At 57.7% G+C, this 16,255-nt stretch overlaps 1 protein-coding gene across 1 annotated transcript in view; it reads right to left on the minus strand.

Moving 5' to 3' along the window:
- LOC123931126 (c-Maf inducing protein) overlaps positions 1–16,255 on the minus strand; it is a 226,109-nt gene that overhangs the window by 16,092 nt on the left and 193,762 nt on the right. Inside the window, exons 9-11 of the mRNA XM_045987920.1 lie at positions 15,214–15,318; positions 9,261–9,614; positions 426–491 (exon numbers count right to left, since the gene is read on the minus strand). Of these exons, the coding sequence (XP_045843876.1) occupies positions 426–491; positions 9,261–9,614; positions 15,214–15,318 (525 nt within the window). The remainder of the gene's footprint in view (positions 1–425; positions 492–9,260; positions 9,615–15,213; positions 15,319–16,255) is intronic.

The following is a 16,255-nucleotide window of genomic DNA, read 5'->3' on the forward strand; positions in this document are numbered from 1 at the left end:
AGAGAGAGACGGAGGGCCCATTCCTGGTCCAGCTTGCCGAGGAACACGAGCTTGTAACGGTAATGGGCGCAGTGAGAGTGCGTTCGGGGTATCGGGGATGGCACAGACGGCCATTCTGTGTGCATTAGCCTATGATTTCACTGTAACTGTCACAGGCAGTCCTGGTCCCGGGGGAGGCACGCACAAAATCGCTCACTTCTCTGCACGAAGGCACGGCGGGGAGGGCTCCGCCTGCCTTCCTAGCTCAGTGAACCCTTGTAATGCTGCAGCGAGGTCATCTCCCCATTTTTCAGAGTCAGGGGTGGTGGTGCCTCCCTGGGGGTCCCACAGCAGAAGATCAACCTCTCCCTCTCCCACCGCTGTCCATGGTATTCCCGGGGTGACCTGTGGACGACTGAGGTCAGAACCCGGTGTGTGGGACTTACTCTTTGGGGAATGGAATGGGTTGAAGCAAGCTGGCCAGGGACGGTCTCCAGTCATCATAGTCGGACCTAGAAAGAGAAGGGGCAACAGTCAGGTTTGGACCGGACAAGGAGAGGTTTACTGTGTGCTATCATGGAGGGCCCCCAACGGGGCCGGGGTCTGGCAGAGAAGCCCACAGTGCCAACTCTGCTCTCGCCGCCACCTGCTTCCAGGGAGCGGGGGAGACAAGCAGCTGGTGTCTCCGGGTCTGATGGGCAGAACCCGTCCCGAGGCTTCCTCACGGCCACCGAAGGGGTCCACCCTCTAGCTCCCTGAGGTTTCATCCCACCCCACCTCTGCACCCAGGTCACCAGAGCGTTGCTCCTTCTGACTTTTGAATCAGCGGGTTGAAATCCTACCCCCAGAACCGTAGACTGTGTCTGTGTTTGGAGACACAGATGCAATGTAGGTAAAACGGGCTGCAGGGTGCGGGGGCCCTAACCCAATGTGATCACGTCCTAACGCGGGGCGAGGAGACCAGGGCACACACAAGCAGAGGGAAGAGGACCCTGTGAGGACCCGGGAAGAAGGCAGCTCACTGCAGGCCCAGGAGAGACGCCCCAGAGGAAACCGACCCCGCCTGCACCGTGATTTCACACTTGCAGCTTCCAGAACTGCCAGCAAAAAAATTTCTGTTGCCAGGGGCGCCTGGGTGGCTCAGTGGATTAAGCCGCTGCCTTCGGCTCTGGTCATGATCTCAGGGTCCTGGGATCGAGCCCCGCATCAGGATCTCTCTGCTCCGCGGGGAGCCTGCTTCCTCCTCTCTCTCTGCCTGCCTCTCTGCCTACTTGTGATCTCTCTCTCTCTGTCAAATAAATAAATAAAATCTAAAAAAAAAAAAAAAAAAAAAAATTTCTGTTGCCAAAGCCACCCGGTCTGGACAATTTGGCTGCGGCCACCTGAGCTGCCTAGCAGAGGAGGCGTATGCTGGGGATGCAAAGGCGTGATGCAAAGGCATTCTCATCTTCGACCAGAACAGAGGGGGAGACGTATACACTGACTCATAACGAACAAAAGTTACATGCTACTTATTTGCAGTCTGGGTCAACCCGCCCTATTTATGAGGTGCTTCTCCTCCTATGTCCAGAGAACAGCATTTTAACCAAACAGTCCCTGCAAATGACAATAATAACCACGGGGAGAATAATCCTAATGGAATAAAACCTAGTAGCTGGGACAGAGCTGCACGACGCCCGGGCTTTGGCTCTGTTCACTTACTCTTCACAGTGAAGTAACTAAGATCGGCTTCACTCAACAGATGGGGAAACCGAGGCACAGAGAAGTCAACTGTGCAGCTACCACAGCCGCGGTGGGTGAGGAATCCAATCCAGGCTTGACTCTCACCGGCTCTGACGGACAGCCGTGGAGGCCTCCGGTGGGACCAGGCACTAGAAGGTCCTGCCCACACCCCAGCCTGGGACAGACTGTTCGAGAACAGGGACACTGGCATGAACGACAACGAGAGCTGCACTGTGCTGAGCCCCCCTGCTACTAGGGCCGCTGAGACCAGGGGAGCAGACTGACCACCGTGAGTCTGTTACGGGCCAGATGATCGCAGGGCTGTGCCGCAGAAAGAGGTCCCAGGAAGGCAAGTGACAGCTCCCGGAGGCTGCTGTGCAGTCGACAGGGCACCCTTCTTGCCCCCCAGAACAGCTTCTGCCAACTACCCCCAAGGTCTGGAGCCAGGAGGGGCAAGGGCAGGAACACGTGGGGGCACGGCAGCGCCTTGGCCTGCGGACAGACGGGGCTTGACCAGGCACTAGAACATTCACACATGCCCCTGTTAACACTCCCAGACGCCCCGCGAGGCCCCGAATTCCGACAACCCATTCTGCAGGAGGAAAACGAGGCCCACTGGTGTTTCACATTTGTACAAATCACCAGCTAGTCCTCTAAACTTCACCTCGGGGGCTTCTGGGGCCGTGACCTCTTCTTGCCCCGCCCAGCACCTATACCAGGTACAGCCCCAGACCTGGGTTCCCCGGTGTTTCTGGTTTTGGGGATTGCGTTGGAAAGCGAACCCAGAGGTAGCCAGTTCTCACCGACTGCCTGACGCCAGCCAGGTACCTCTGCGGTCCCAGTGCTTTAACCCTACCCAGCAGGGAGGCCACCGGAGCGGCCCCTCCTACGCTGAAGACTTCCAGGTGCCCAGGTGCGTACACACCCTGCCCGCAGCAGCCCTGGGAGGCGCCGCACCTTAGCTCCGCACCTGTTGGCCTGGGCACCAGGCCAGGCAGATGGCTGGCTCCAGAAGAGGCCTGTTGAGCTGCGGCCCCAGCACATGTCAGAGAGACGCAGCCGGGGCCTGGTGCTCACTCCCAAGTGGAAGGGGATGTTGACAAGTGGCAGAGCGTGTGTCCTCAGCTGCGCGCCCGAGCGTGCAGTCTGACCTGGATCCTGTCTTGATCTGGGCAGCAGGCTGGGTTCTGGCAGAAGCGGGTATCTGAACCCTTTGTTCCAAGGGTCTCTTTTTTGGGGGGAGGGGGCTACAGTCGGACCTCTACTGATACCTGGCATTGCCCCCGGGAGGGGGCCGATGGGCCTGGACTGGCCTGGGCAGGGAAAGGACCCAAACCCGAACTAGGGGCCTGTGGTCCTGGGGCTCTTTTCCACTTAGGATCTGGTGTTCCTCAAGCTTCTTACCGCCATCTGGGGGTGCTCCTCTGCCCCCCCGGCCTGAGGAGCTTTCTCGACATGTGTCCCTCATGGTCCTCCCAACATGCTGTGTATCTGTTTACAGGCCACATGTCTCTACACCAAAAGACAGTCGAGACCGTCTGATCCCCAGGAACCAGGAGGCACCCCCACCAACAAGGTACCGTTACACAGCCCTCTGGTGACGGCCCTCTCCTGCCCTGCCTTCCTGCAGACACACCAGTGAGAAAGTGGCAGCCTTCAGAACCAGCTCCCGCTGCGGAAAAGAATCCCCAGCGGTGTCTGGGGGCCTGACCGCGGTCCTAACAGAGCCGCCTGTGCAGGTCACCTCAGCACTCATGAGGCTGCGCACTAGGCACAAACCTGCTCGCGGGCGCCTCAGGACTGGCACTCGAGGGCATCACAGCTGCCTCACAGGTGACACTGAGGGCCCCCTGCGGTCAGACAGCTGGGAAGCGGGGAGCCAGGATCCGAAGCTGCGTGCCGGCTGGCCGGGCCCAGCGAGCCCCCAGGCCCGTCGGCTGCACATCAGGATACGAAGACCCCCTTGTGACCCCACACCTGTGGGCTGCTTTTTGGGGGGCGGGAGTCACTGATTTTTGTGGCAAGCTTGTCTTCCCTCTAAGCCCCTCCCCACAACGGCCCTCGCCTGTCTGACTCCAGCAAATCTAGAATTTTCCAGCAAATGGTTTCCTGCAAATCTAGAAGTAACAGGAGCGAACACGGTAGACAGAGCTCGTTATGAGCAGAGGCTATTCCAAACGCACACGGGGATCCGTCCCTGGACCCTCCGAGAAACCCGCTGAGCTGGACGCACTGGCCCTCCCCATTCTACAGATGGGAAAACTCTCAGGGTAAGCACTGGCCCAGGGTCACACAGCCAGTAGGAGCTGGGGCTGGAACCCAGCGACCCGCGTCTGTGGTCCTATTCACCGAACAGCATGACGTCACGCTTCCTCCTCCCACCTGCACAGGAGGCCACTTCCCTCTGTTGAAAACGGCACTTACTAGTTTCTCTTGGCTTTGAAAGAACAAAACACATTCTGGGTAGAAGTGCCATTAAGTACAGGAAACTCTGAGGGGACTTTAAAGCGCTCATCAGAGGCCATGGAGCTGGGGCCGTGACAGGCACATGCTGGCCTTCAGGACAGCAGCACGGCCTGGCCTGAGTCCACTCCCGAGCAGAAGAGGACGTCAACGAGCCCATTCTGTAGAACAGCGCGGGTCGCCTGCGTTCCCCGGGTGCTAAGCTCAGGCTCGCCGGCCTCGAGCTCGGCCTCCTTCTCAGCAGCTCACACAGGACTGCGAGTGGGGAACACAGGCACGAAGTGGAAGAGGGCAGTGGACGTCCTTTCCTGCCTCGGCCGGGCCCAGTTTCAAGTTGGCAGTTAGCTCCTGGTCCTGCTCCAAATGCCCGGGCTGACCAGCCGGGGGTGCACAAGTGTGCTGGGCAGAGGGTGGGTGCCCGGGAGCTAGGCAAGCCCAAGGGGCGGGGGTGGGACGCCCGTGGCCAGCACAACACCCGCCACGAGCATGTGGAGAGCGGTGCCAGCTGCAGGGCTGCTGGACCAGGATGGCCTGGGATGGAAGGACGGACGGCGATGAGGCTGGGAGAGGCCCGCCCAGCTCCAGGGAAGAAGGTGGCCAGACCTGCCCTGTGCTCACGGAGGAAAGGGAGCTAAGGTCCCCTGAGTATCCCAAAGGCCTCTGATGAGCTGTAGGCGTCCACCGTCTGACATGCAGTCCTCCCATGAATGGGGCTAGCTGGCTCTAGAACTCCCTCGACTGCCCGATGAGGTCAGGGAAGCTGCCCAAGGTCACAGAGCTAATCGGGGGCAAGCTGGACTCGGCGAGCACGAGGCCGGGTCTTCGGCCTCACACTGCACTCCACGGGGGGTTCAGAAACCCGATGGCTGAGAATCGCCTTCTGCTGCTGTGGCGGGCGTGGGTAACACCAGAGACACACTGGGCAGGTGAGGGGGTGGACACAGGAAACGGGGACAGGGTGGTTCCCAGGGCTTGGGGCAGCTAGCCGCTGCTTTGGCACGGCAGACACACAACGTATGGCCGGCGGAACCGCGAGCCAACCTGACAGCTGCTGCCTGAACCAGGGTTCTAAGCCGTCCTGGGGACAAGATGCTTCCTGATTTCCTCCTGATTCCCAGAACACTGCTCGCTCATGAGGGCCGGAGGGGGGAAGTCCACCCTACCTGCAGAACAGCAGCTGGCACCCCGGCCAGAGGGCAGGTGCGCCGTGCGAGCCTTGAGAAGCCGCAAGTCCCCAGCACACTGGCCTGGGTTGGGCAGGCCCGGCCCTGACAGCCACACGCACACCAGCCCCCAACCCGAACCCCGGCCCTCTGGGGCCACAAGCCAGAGGGCACAATGGTGGCCCCTGGGGTGGGGGGTGTCAGACTCCAGCAACGCTCCGGGACTTTTCCTGGTCCCTCCGGCCCAGCCACCCTCCCTCTCCAACTCTCAGCCTTTGAAAGCTGTTTCAGCCATTCCTAGTCGGACAGGGTTTCCAAGCCCCTGAACAATCCCCAGCTCCCGGCACCAAACCTCCGTGTTCGCCGGCGCAGCATCTGGCCGGGACAGTCCTTGACTGAGCAGTGCTGTCCTGGGCGACGCAGACACTCGCCTCCTCCATTCTACTCACACTGCCCAGTCTTTAGGACGACCCCAAGGCTTGTCTGCATCTTCCCTGAGGGCCCCTGAGGGACGAGGTGTCTTCCAACTCACCTCCAGCCCAACAAGACCTCTTTCAAAACGTGGGTGTTTGCAAAAGATCAAGTAGCCGGATTTGAGCTGGTCAGAAGATCGGATGTGCCCACTGCTCGCTCATGATGGTTGCTCTTTTCTCTTCCTGGACAGAAGCCCATCCCCTTGCCGGTGGCCTCCCAGGGGCCAGCAGCCTCCCTTCTTCCAACCCATCAAGCAGGCGATGTCACCGGTTTTCCCAGTTGGCGCTGCTCAGACGCAGAGGGACTGAGAGCGGGAGAGCAATCGGGCCCCGGACACTGGGCACAGCACTAGGCACAGTGTGTGTGTGTGTGTGGCAAGTGTTCGAGAAAGGCGAAGAAAGGTGTGAGCGGCACACTTTGCCTCGCAGGTTAAGAGGTAGACTCCAAAATCCCACAGACCCGAGCCTGCTCACTCGGTCTTGGCTTCCGAGTCCACATTCTTTCCATCGTACCGCCCAGCCTGGGCCTCACAGAGTGATGCTGGCCTGCGCTGGGAGGAGTCTTCCTTTTTAAGGGTCTCTGGGCAACTTCCTGGGGTTTCTGTTACTTTTCGAGGGCGTCAGGTTCCAGCAAGGCATAGGCCTTTCTGTGGGAAGGCGACTAATCGGGGGCTATGGGCTGGGCTGCCCACACTCTCAGGGAGTACCAGTGCCTGTTCTAAGGGGGGCTTCTTTGGCCCCCACAAGGCTCTGTTAAGAGCTCCCTCCCATTCCGTATTAGATCCTCTGTTCTTTCCTTTTGACACATAATACTCACCGGCAAGTGTTCTAGCTGGTGAGAGTGCCCTATGGTGAGAAAGGCCCTATGCCACGACACCCATTGTACAGACAAGAAAACTGAGGCCCAGGAGCCAAGAACACTGCCTGCAGTTACACAGCAGGCTAAGTGAGGTGGCCACACGTCCTCAATTCACAGACAACACACACTTCTTGCGATCTGGGCGTGCACGGAATGCCATATTGGGGCTTTTTTCCTCTCAAAGTGCTGCTGTTAAATCGAGGGGGCATCTCACTCCCAACGGTATCTTAAAATAGAGGAAACACCGTTGTCACCAGAAAGTGTAGTAACTCCCACTTGCCTGGTGTCTGTGCCTGCGAGGCGTCTACGCTGCCCGAGTGCCCAGGGAGTGTCCATCTTACGCTCGTGCCTGGAGGCAGCCGTGGCTCAGAGAGGACCAAGGAACTCACTCAAGGCCACAAGCCAGCCCTGGCCTCCACAGCCCAGGACCTGGCAGTCTGGCTCTGAATCTGTTGCTTTTTCCAAAGTACCATCCCTTGGAGCTGCTGGGGTTTGTGGGTCCACCAGGTCTGAGGGCCTCAAGTGGGCCATCGACACAAACAGGCGGCTGGGCTCTGGAAAAACGTCTCAGGTCTGCATTGTGTCCGAGCCTCCCCCCGACCCCAAGGTGAAAAGGCTTCCACAAATATAAACCTGCTTTGTGGAGAGCCCCGGGCAGGGGTGAGGTGCTCCTCTGGAAAGCAGCTAGGAATGCATCCTGGCTCTTGGTGGCCAGCCTTGGACCGGGCACCTGACCCCCCCGCCTCCATGCCCTGGCAGCAGGCAGGAGGTCTGGAAGCAGACCGGGGGAACAGAATCCGCATTTGTGAGCATGTTTATGAAGAAGGGGAAAAAACGTGTGTCAACTGCATGATGAAACGCAAATCCTTAGTGCTTAATGAGAAATCTGAGTCCGGGCCCGAGCCAGCAGGAGGCCTGGGAGTTCCAGGTGTTTGTGGAGAACAGCTGGAGGAAGTAAGGGGGCCAAGGCGAGATGCGGACCATGGCCGGCCTGTCCCCGTGAGGGCTGATCACCACTCCCGGGAGAAAGCGGGGGTTGCCCCCAGCTTTAAAGAAACTGACATGCATTCTCAGCGTGGCCCTCTGAGCAGAATTTGGAATTCCTTTGGCTCAATGTGGCTGTGCCCCCGCGGGCCTCTGCTGCCAGGACTGCAGGGCCTCCATCCTGCAGCCCCTGAGCGTGCTCGGCAATGACTTGACATTCACCATAGAGGCAGAGCCGACTGGCAGAGCTGGGCATCAACCACGACTCGGCAACAGCCCAGCAACACTGACCAGCCCCAGGAGCCAGGCGCCCCCCTGGATCGAGGGGCCCTGGTGCCCGGTCAGTAGACAGGCACCTTTTTGCACTGGTTGGAGATGACCACACAGTCATGCCCACAATCCCTCTGAAGAGCCCGCCAGCCACCACTGACCGTGCCTGGAAACGCCGGGTTCCAGACTTGGTCCCGAGAGCAGTGCAGAGCTCTGTCTGCAGAACGGGATCTGCGGGAGTGAGGACGGGAGGCGTCTGCTGGGGTCTCCAGACCAAGGGGGCCCCTTCGTCGGTGCCTCCAGGAACCAGGTACATGTGACTTTGAGACGGGTCCGGGTGGTTTAAGTGTGAGTGGCACAATTGGAAAGACCCCCGAGGGCCAAATATTAAGATCCCTTCATTCAAGACGCACACAACTGAGGCTCGGGGGGCGGTGGGCGCATGGGCCCGAAGCCCCAAGCACCGGTGGCACCAAGCACAGTTGACCCGGGTCCCTTGTCTCCTCGAGCTTTTCTGCACGCCCCACTCTGTCCCTGCTCACTGGGCAAGGCTGGGAGCGAGGGCACTGGGATGTGATGTGAAATGCACACAAAGCACACACAGTCACGTGCCGGCTCACGGCATATGTGCACGGGCACACACAGCGACACACACGCACGCTCCAAGCTTTGTGCACAAACGCTCACCCTGAGGGAGCACTCCCAGCTGCTCAAGCACAGAAGCAGCACAAGCACCCAGACGCGCGCACACTGGTGTGCACGCACACGCAAGCGGCACTCCAGACACACACACGGACCCACAGAGAAAAACCCACATACAGCCCACGTCCATGCAGCCCCCCATATGCGGACACACACACACTCGGGCAACCACACCTGTGTGGTCACACCCACACACAGCCAAAGCCCCTTGCACACACACATGCACTCCCAAACCCAGAGTGAGCCCCCTCTGCCAAATGTAAGGACATTCACACACTCACAGACACACCTGGGGGCCCACGGGCTCACGGCCATCCTGGTGGCTGGAGGCAGACACTCACATACACATTCTCAACCTCAGGGACACACCTATCTACGTCACGCTTTTGCACACACGTGAACACACACAGCCCTCTGTACATCCCCACGCACACGATCACACACAGAGCTTATGTCCACAGACATACACACCCCAAATGTGTGTCCTCACGTCCCGAATCTGCGTCCTGTGCGCCCGTCGCGTTTACGCACACCTCAAGCGTGCACACTTGCACACGTGTGCACACACTCTTAGCACGCCCACGCTGCCCCACCCTGCCCCGCTCTCCCGCCCGACTGGGACGGGCCCGCCAAGGGGACACTCACAGCAGCTTGAGGATTTCCACGTAGCAGCCGAGGGTGCGGTCGGCCTGGGGGCCCAGCTCGATGCTCATGGTGCTGCAGGCGGGGCTGACCATGAGGCAGTCGATGAGGTTGGGCTCGCTGTCGTTGCCCGCGCTGGCCGTCAGCGCCGGCTTGGCAGTGCTGGTGTGCTCCACCTCCACGTGGATCTCGCTGGAGGCCACGACCACCGACTTGAGCCGCGCCTCCGACAGCGTGGCTTCCTGAGACACCAGGTCCGGGCTGGGGTGCAGAAGGCGCAGAGGTAAGGTGGGCTTCCGGTCGCAGGGCTGCTGGCAGCCGTTCCGGATCTCCTTCAGGCTGGGGGAGTTGTCGCGGCTGGCGGAGAGGGGAGAGCGGTGTGAGCACGGCCGCCTGCATGCGGCCCCGAGCCATCACACGGGCTGCGGGCTCCCCCGAGCCAAGGGCCTCCCCGAACCCAGTGGTGGTGCCGTGGGCTACCCGTGAGGCCTCGGCGGCCGCCTCCACTACAAGGCCTCCCCTGGCCATCTGTGAGACCTACTAAGTGCCTTTGCTTCCAGCTGCTTCTGGAGTCTCGCTGCCCTTCTCTCCCCCTGGGCAGGCCCAGGCCTCACCTCTGTTGCCCCATCCCTGGCCAGGTGAGAAAGCTCAGCATCCACTCTCCACCAGGGATCCCAGACCTCAGAATTCTAGCCTCCTGCAGTCTGTGGCTCCCTCCTGTCCACCCCTGCTCTCGGCTGAACCCCCAGGTACAGCATTTTCAACCACCTGGAAGAACGATGCTCGCTAACAAGTGTTCACTGAGAAAACAGACCTATGGCATCAGTGAGGTCACATCTGTGTGGGAAATGCCGGGTCAAACAATGAAATTAGGCCTCTCCACAGCAGGACTTGTCAGAGCCTTGAGGCTGGTTAAAGAACCTCCTCACTCAGTGGGAGGCTCATTAGAGTGAAGGCAACCCCAGCAATGGGCTTCCTTCCCTGATGCTCCTGGGTGGCACAGCACGAAGGGGTATCACACACCGCACAGATACTGAGACCTCTCTGGACGGCTGGTTTTACCATCTCCATGTTACCAGTGAGCAAAGACATTCTCAGAGGTCAAACATGGCTTGTAAGTGGACGGGGCTGGGATTTGAAACGAGGTTTCTGACTACAAAGCCCTGGCTCCTCACACCACAGTGGCTTCCAAGATCCCATATAATCCCGTGCAGGATATAATCCTCCTCTCCTCCTCCATGAAGTCTTCCCTGATTTCTTCTACTTGCCACCTCAACACTTCTATCCCCAAACTAGAGCTTTCCACCCCTGGCTGGATATCAGTATCCGAAGCCCAGTTCAATCAGAATCTCTGGGTTGGGGTCCAGTAACTCTCCAGGCTCCCTGTGTGTGCAGTCAAGGTTGAGTCCACTGCTCCAAGAGAATCCGAGCATGACCGCATGATCACAAACAGCTGCTCGTCCAGGCCCGCCCTCAATGTGCCGCACACATGTGCCCTGTGCTTTCAAAGAGATGCACACACTCCTTGTGCCCAAGGACCAAGTAGAGCACAGATCTCGGACACGAAGCACCTGGAGGGCCCGAATTTCTCCAGCACACGCCACAAGCCAGGCCTCCGCCGAGCCCACCAAAGATGTTTAACAAATACACTTCAGACTTCGCTAGGGAAGAACGAAACCCATCAATCAACTAAAGTCCGAGAATGCAACAGCTGATGGAAAACTGTGTGTGGTCTGGGCTGGGGCTAGAGGGGGGCAGTGCAACTATCCGCGGGGTTCAGAGCTAAGTTGCTACCCAAATACTCAACACTCCATTTCCCTTTGTTTGCCTTCGCTGGGACTTAGAAGTGCATCTTCAAGGCTGTTTGGCTCCGATCGGGTGATTTTCCAGCAAGCTAGGCTAACCTGGGTCAAGTTGTCTCCTCTTCTGCGAGTACATTATGTACTCACCGAGAGCACTGCGGACAGTCCCGGAGGACACAGGGTTTATCTTCCAGGGACTGACCACCAGGGTGGGATGGACTTGAGCCCAGCAAAGGTCCCCCAGCATTGCAGCCCTTACGGTGACTTCCTGGAGGAACTAACAGGAATCTGCTCTGGGCTCCAAGGGGGCTGGGTGGTTCTCGCCCTCCCAGGCCTCCACCCTGGGCACCTGGTTGCAATCACCCAAGGTCACGCTTGCCCCCTCCAGTCCTTCCTCCAAGTAGCAGCAGCCAGGGGGCAATCAGGAAACTGACAGCTCTTCAAGTCCCGTCGTAGTCTACTTAAACCTACCAGCGACCCCAGGGCTCTTGGAATGAACGCTCCACAGCTGGAGCACAGGGCCAGCAGCGGCACCACTCACAGCGTGGTCCCCAAGCAGCGGCACCAGCATGACTGGAAACCCCAGGCCTGCTGAATAGGAATCTGCATTTTAACACGATCCCCAGGAGCAGCTCAGCAAGGGAAGCTTGAGTCCCTCCAGGGCCTGGCATGGCTGCTGTCCTCCCCAACCCCATCTTTGCTTCTCTATCTGTCTCTCTGCCCTCTCCTTCACACTGTTTCCCTCCCTTCCTTCCCTGCAGTGGCCTCTATCAAGGAGCAGATCGTCTGTGCACTCTGCAAAGAAGGAGAATTCCTGGGCCCTTCTAGGAAATGTTGTGTCCAGCAGTCTGCAGCAGCCTGGGGATTCCGAAGCAGGTGTTTAAGGACCAGAGATGGAAAAGGTGACTAATGCCAGCCCCATCTGCACCTCTGGGCCTTTGCACGTGCTGTTTTCCCTTCCTGGATCATCCTGTTCTGCCTCTTGCCTTACTGAGGGCCGACTTAAGCTCTCAACTTAAATATCACCTCCCTGAGGGATCCCTTCTTCACCTCCCCCAGGAGCAGAAGTTCTCAACTCTGGCCACACAATTGACTTGCCTGGGAAGTTTAAAATGAAAAACAACAACAACAACAGCAAAAATGAAATAAAACAAAAAACAATGCCAGGGCCATCCCAATGAGATCAGAATTACAGTGGATGGGGTCTGGGCACCCCTTTTTTTCTTTAAGATATAAGGAGTGTTATGCTGAACTTGCCAGAAAAACAGAGACCCGGCTGCAGCGTTTGCCAGTGTCCTTGGTGCGAATACGGCCGCCACAACTGAACCCGAACTATTAAGGAGCCACCATAGACTATGGAGTTGGGAAGGGAAGTGCTTCCAAATTCAACAGGGCTCTAGCACACCCGGGACGATCAAGTTCAGCTTCGTGAACTTTCCTTGTGTGACTCCAGACAGTGCCAAACACCCATGGGGCTCCAAACAGCTCCCAGCTAAGAACCACTGACCTACATCAAGATGGGAACATTTCGAGAAACGCAGAGGCTGCTCTCATGCCCTTCAGCTACACCCCGCCCCAAAGGGGGGGGCGTTCTTCTGGCCCCCACCACTACGTAGTCCTTTTGCCTGTTCTTGAAATTCCAGGAAAAAGAATCACACTGCAAGTATCTTTTGGGTCTGGCTTCTTTTGTCCCGTTTTGCCTTTGTGAAATGTACTCAGTTTGCTTGTTGTTCTAGTTCATCCGTTCCTGCTAATCCATAGTGTTCCTTTGCGTGGACAGACCCCGACCGTCCACCCACTCTCCTGTCGTAGGACAGCGGAGTGGAGGCAGATTTTAGTTAGGGGCTGTTACAAATAACGCTGTTAGAACATTCCTGTACATGATGAATGAACGTCCCCAAAGCTACGAGCAGCTGGGTCACAGGGCACATGCGTGCTTAGCTGCTGTTCTCATCTTGTAAACCCTTCCCAGGTGATGGATAGGCGGCCAGGCCAGAGATCCCCCGGCACAGACCCCGTTACTGATGGCTCTGGCTTCCGCGCTCACAGCCCTGACCAAAGCTCACTGCAACTCCTTGCTTGTTCCCTCTCTACTCCTCCATCTCCTGCTACACTGTCCGCTCCGGAGGGAAAGGGCTCCATCTAGCTGGTCACCTTTGTGCCTTCAGCCCCTGGCACGTACTGGGCTGTTGGGCTGTCACCAGACGAGGACTGAGAGGATGAGAAGGATGAGAGCTGGCTGTTGCTGTCCCCAGGCCCCTGTCTGTACAACTGTGTGCACAGTTCCTAATTCTGGTTCTTTCCCCCTCTGCCCTTCTCCTGGGGTGGGTATTGGGAGAGGGGTTTCCAGAGTTCTTCTGCTTCCTGCTCCTGAGTCAGGAAAACCTGCTCCAGGGCACCTGGGCAGGGCTTTGAGAACACAGAAAATTCTGGGAGGTGCTGTTTCCTGCCGCTGCTCCTGCCCTCGCCTAATCCCAGGCCAGGCATCCACTAAGTGGGCTCTGGGAGGCCCAGATGAGTCATGGCCTCGGGAGGAAAGGGAGCCTGAGAATGTGGGACACTCCTAATGGCTTCCCTGCTTCCTACAGCGGCCTGAGTTAGAAATGCACGCGGACCGGCTCCAGAGCTACAACGTGGGAGGCTGAGGGCAAGTGACCACCCCTGCCCACAGGGATGCTGGGATAGTCGTACAAACCAAGTGCTACCCTTTGACCTTCTGCTGCTTCTTTTTTTGTTTCTTGAGCTCTTAATACAACATGCTGTAAGGCACAGAACAAGCGCACACGAATGACCTGCATGACGTCTTCATGTTGAGGCCCCAGGGGTTCTATCACCTTCTCAATGGGGAAATGACTCAGAAGTGGACAGGTCCCTGCTGAGTATCAGGACCTACGGCTAAGGACACTGAAAAGAGTAATCCTCCCTTCTCAAGTCCTGTTGTGAGAAAATATATCCTTAATAAAATTTTGTGGCACCTTTCCCAAGACCTCAAAGTATAGTGTTTGTTTTAGAAGCTTCATTTGTATGATTTTCTGTGTGTTAGAATGTTCTACCGCCTTCTCTCTAAGGACTGAAATATACTCATGCTATGCCCCCAGCTCTAGCTACACACATTTTGCTCCCCAGGGAGTTGTGCAGTGTACCACCTGAACACCTGGACAGGGAACCTCAGCAGATGCTCCCTGATCCTGCACATCGTTATCCTCTCTAATGACCCCAGAGGTCACTGTATAAAGTTCTATGGAAACTAGTGGCAACTGCGTCACTCTGCATCCCAGGAGTGAACCTCAGGAAAGAATGGAAGCTGGTAGTAACTATACCCCAGGGCCATCATCCCTCAGGGGAATGACTCAGACATGTTCCACAGTCTCCTGGGAGGTCCCAGTGGGGAACGTGCAGGTGCCTGCAGTGGTCATCAGACTCTGCTGGCCGTCCTCCCTTCTCGGGTACCCTCCCAGAGCTTCCTTGGGTTACGTCCTTAATAAGCTGCTTGCACCCAGACCCTGGAGGACCCAAGGCAGCAGCCCTGCCACGCCCCTTTCTGGCGGAGCTCTAGCACATGGCTGCATTTTGTTTTCTCAGCCTTTGCCCATTTGCCTCGATCCTGCATACCGGACACCAGCTCCCCAGGAGCACCCGAAACCGTGCCTGACACGCACAGGTGCTCAAGAAATCCACATGCACCATGGGCAAAAGGAAATTCTGCCAAAGGAGACAGGGGAAAGGGCGAAAACCTCCTGCTAGTCCTTGTGCACACGCACGCACATGCTCACACCCCCACCTGCATGCACGTGTCCTCTCTCTCACACGAGCTGACATGCTGCACGTGCACGTGCCAGGTGGGCAGAAACCTTCAGAATCAAACACTTGCTGCTAAAGCTGGGGGCACACGACAGCCTCGCGGCTGCCAGTGCACAATCCCAGTGTTTGCTTTTCCAGCGACATCCCCAGGTTTAGGGCCGGCAATTGGGGAGCTCACGGGATTGGCCAACATACTTGAGGCCGTCCCAGCAGACACCACTCCACCTCCCTGGCCCGGTCAAGGCATGAGCCGCCCTCTGCAGGGGCCTGGCCCTTCACTGCCCCCCACTGTCCCCACCCAGAGGTGGTGGCGGGCCCCCACACAGGCTCTCCTGGGGGCAGCGGGGACTGACCTGTTGATGAACTCTTCGTAGCAGGAGTAGATGGCAGCCAGGCACACAGCCACCAGGTTGGGCAGGACCCGGGGGTGGGGGCAGTGCCCCGTGGGGCCGTGCATGCTGGAAGAGAGCAGAGGACAGGGGTGAGCAGGCCGCGGCAGCAGGGGCACCCACGCAGGGAGGCAGTGGGGCAGAGAGGTGTCGTCAGGGTTGGGGGGTCGGTGCTCCAAGCTCTTTGCCGGGGCTTTGGCAGCACCAGGATCTAGGTCCTGGCTCTGCCACGTGCAGGCAGCACAGAGCCAAGCTCCAGGCCCGGGGCTGTAGATCCAGGGTGCCAGGTTCAAATCCACACAAGCGGTCTTGGCAAACTACTTAAACTTGCCATACTCAATTTGCTTAGCTATAAAATGGGAACGTGGCTCCCCCCCTCAATGGGTTATGGAAAGGACCCAGTTTTCTAATTCATGGAAAGAGTGGACAGTAGTCCTATATCCTGGGACAGTCATGTTTATGCCTGCGGGTTCTGGAATCATGACTCCTAATACCACAGTTTAGTCTCAAAAGTGGCCTGCTTTGAAAGAAAGTGATTATGGTCACCCTGGCCCAGCACAGGACCTGGGACACATTTGCTAGGTCCTCCCTTAATGCCAGCTACTGTTACTTATTATGGCTCGCTCCGTGCCTCAGTTTTCTCATCTGTAAAATGGGAGCAATACCGCGACTCCTGGGCTGTTTGGAGCCTGGGAATGATATCTGTAAGTCCTGGAAAGTCACTGTGGCTGCTGAGGACGAGAGAAGACTAACCTGAAAAAAATTCGACAACCCACAACTGGCTACTTTAAAGGGACCCTGAAGTCACCAGGGCTCCTGCGGAGAAATGCTTGCTTTGGATGTAGAAATGCTTTGTGAGTTTCGGGTGAGTTTATTCGGGAAACACATAAGCTCCAAAACCAGGTTAAACAGGCTATTTTGATTTTCTCCAAAAACGAGAGGTCGCTGACGTGCGCAGCCCGCGGACACAGTTGCTAGCGCTGCCGAGCAGTAGCTCACTAAACCG

Source organism: Meles meles, chromosome 19 (assembly GCF_922984935.1).
Source record: "Meles meles chromosome 19, mMelMel3.1 paternal haplotype, whole genome shotgun sequence".
In the NCBI taxonomy this organism is placed as follows: domain Eukaryota; kingdom Metazoa; phylum Chordata; class Mammalia; order Carnivora; family Mustelidae; genus Meles; species Meles meles.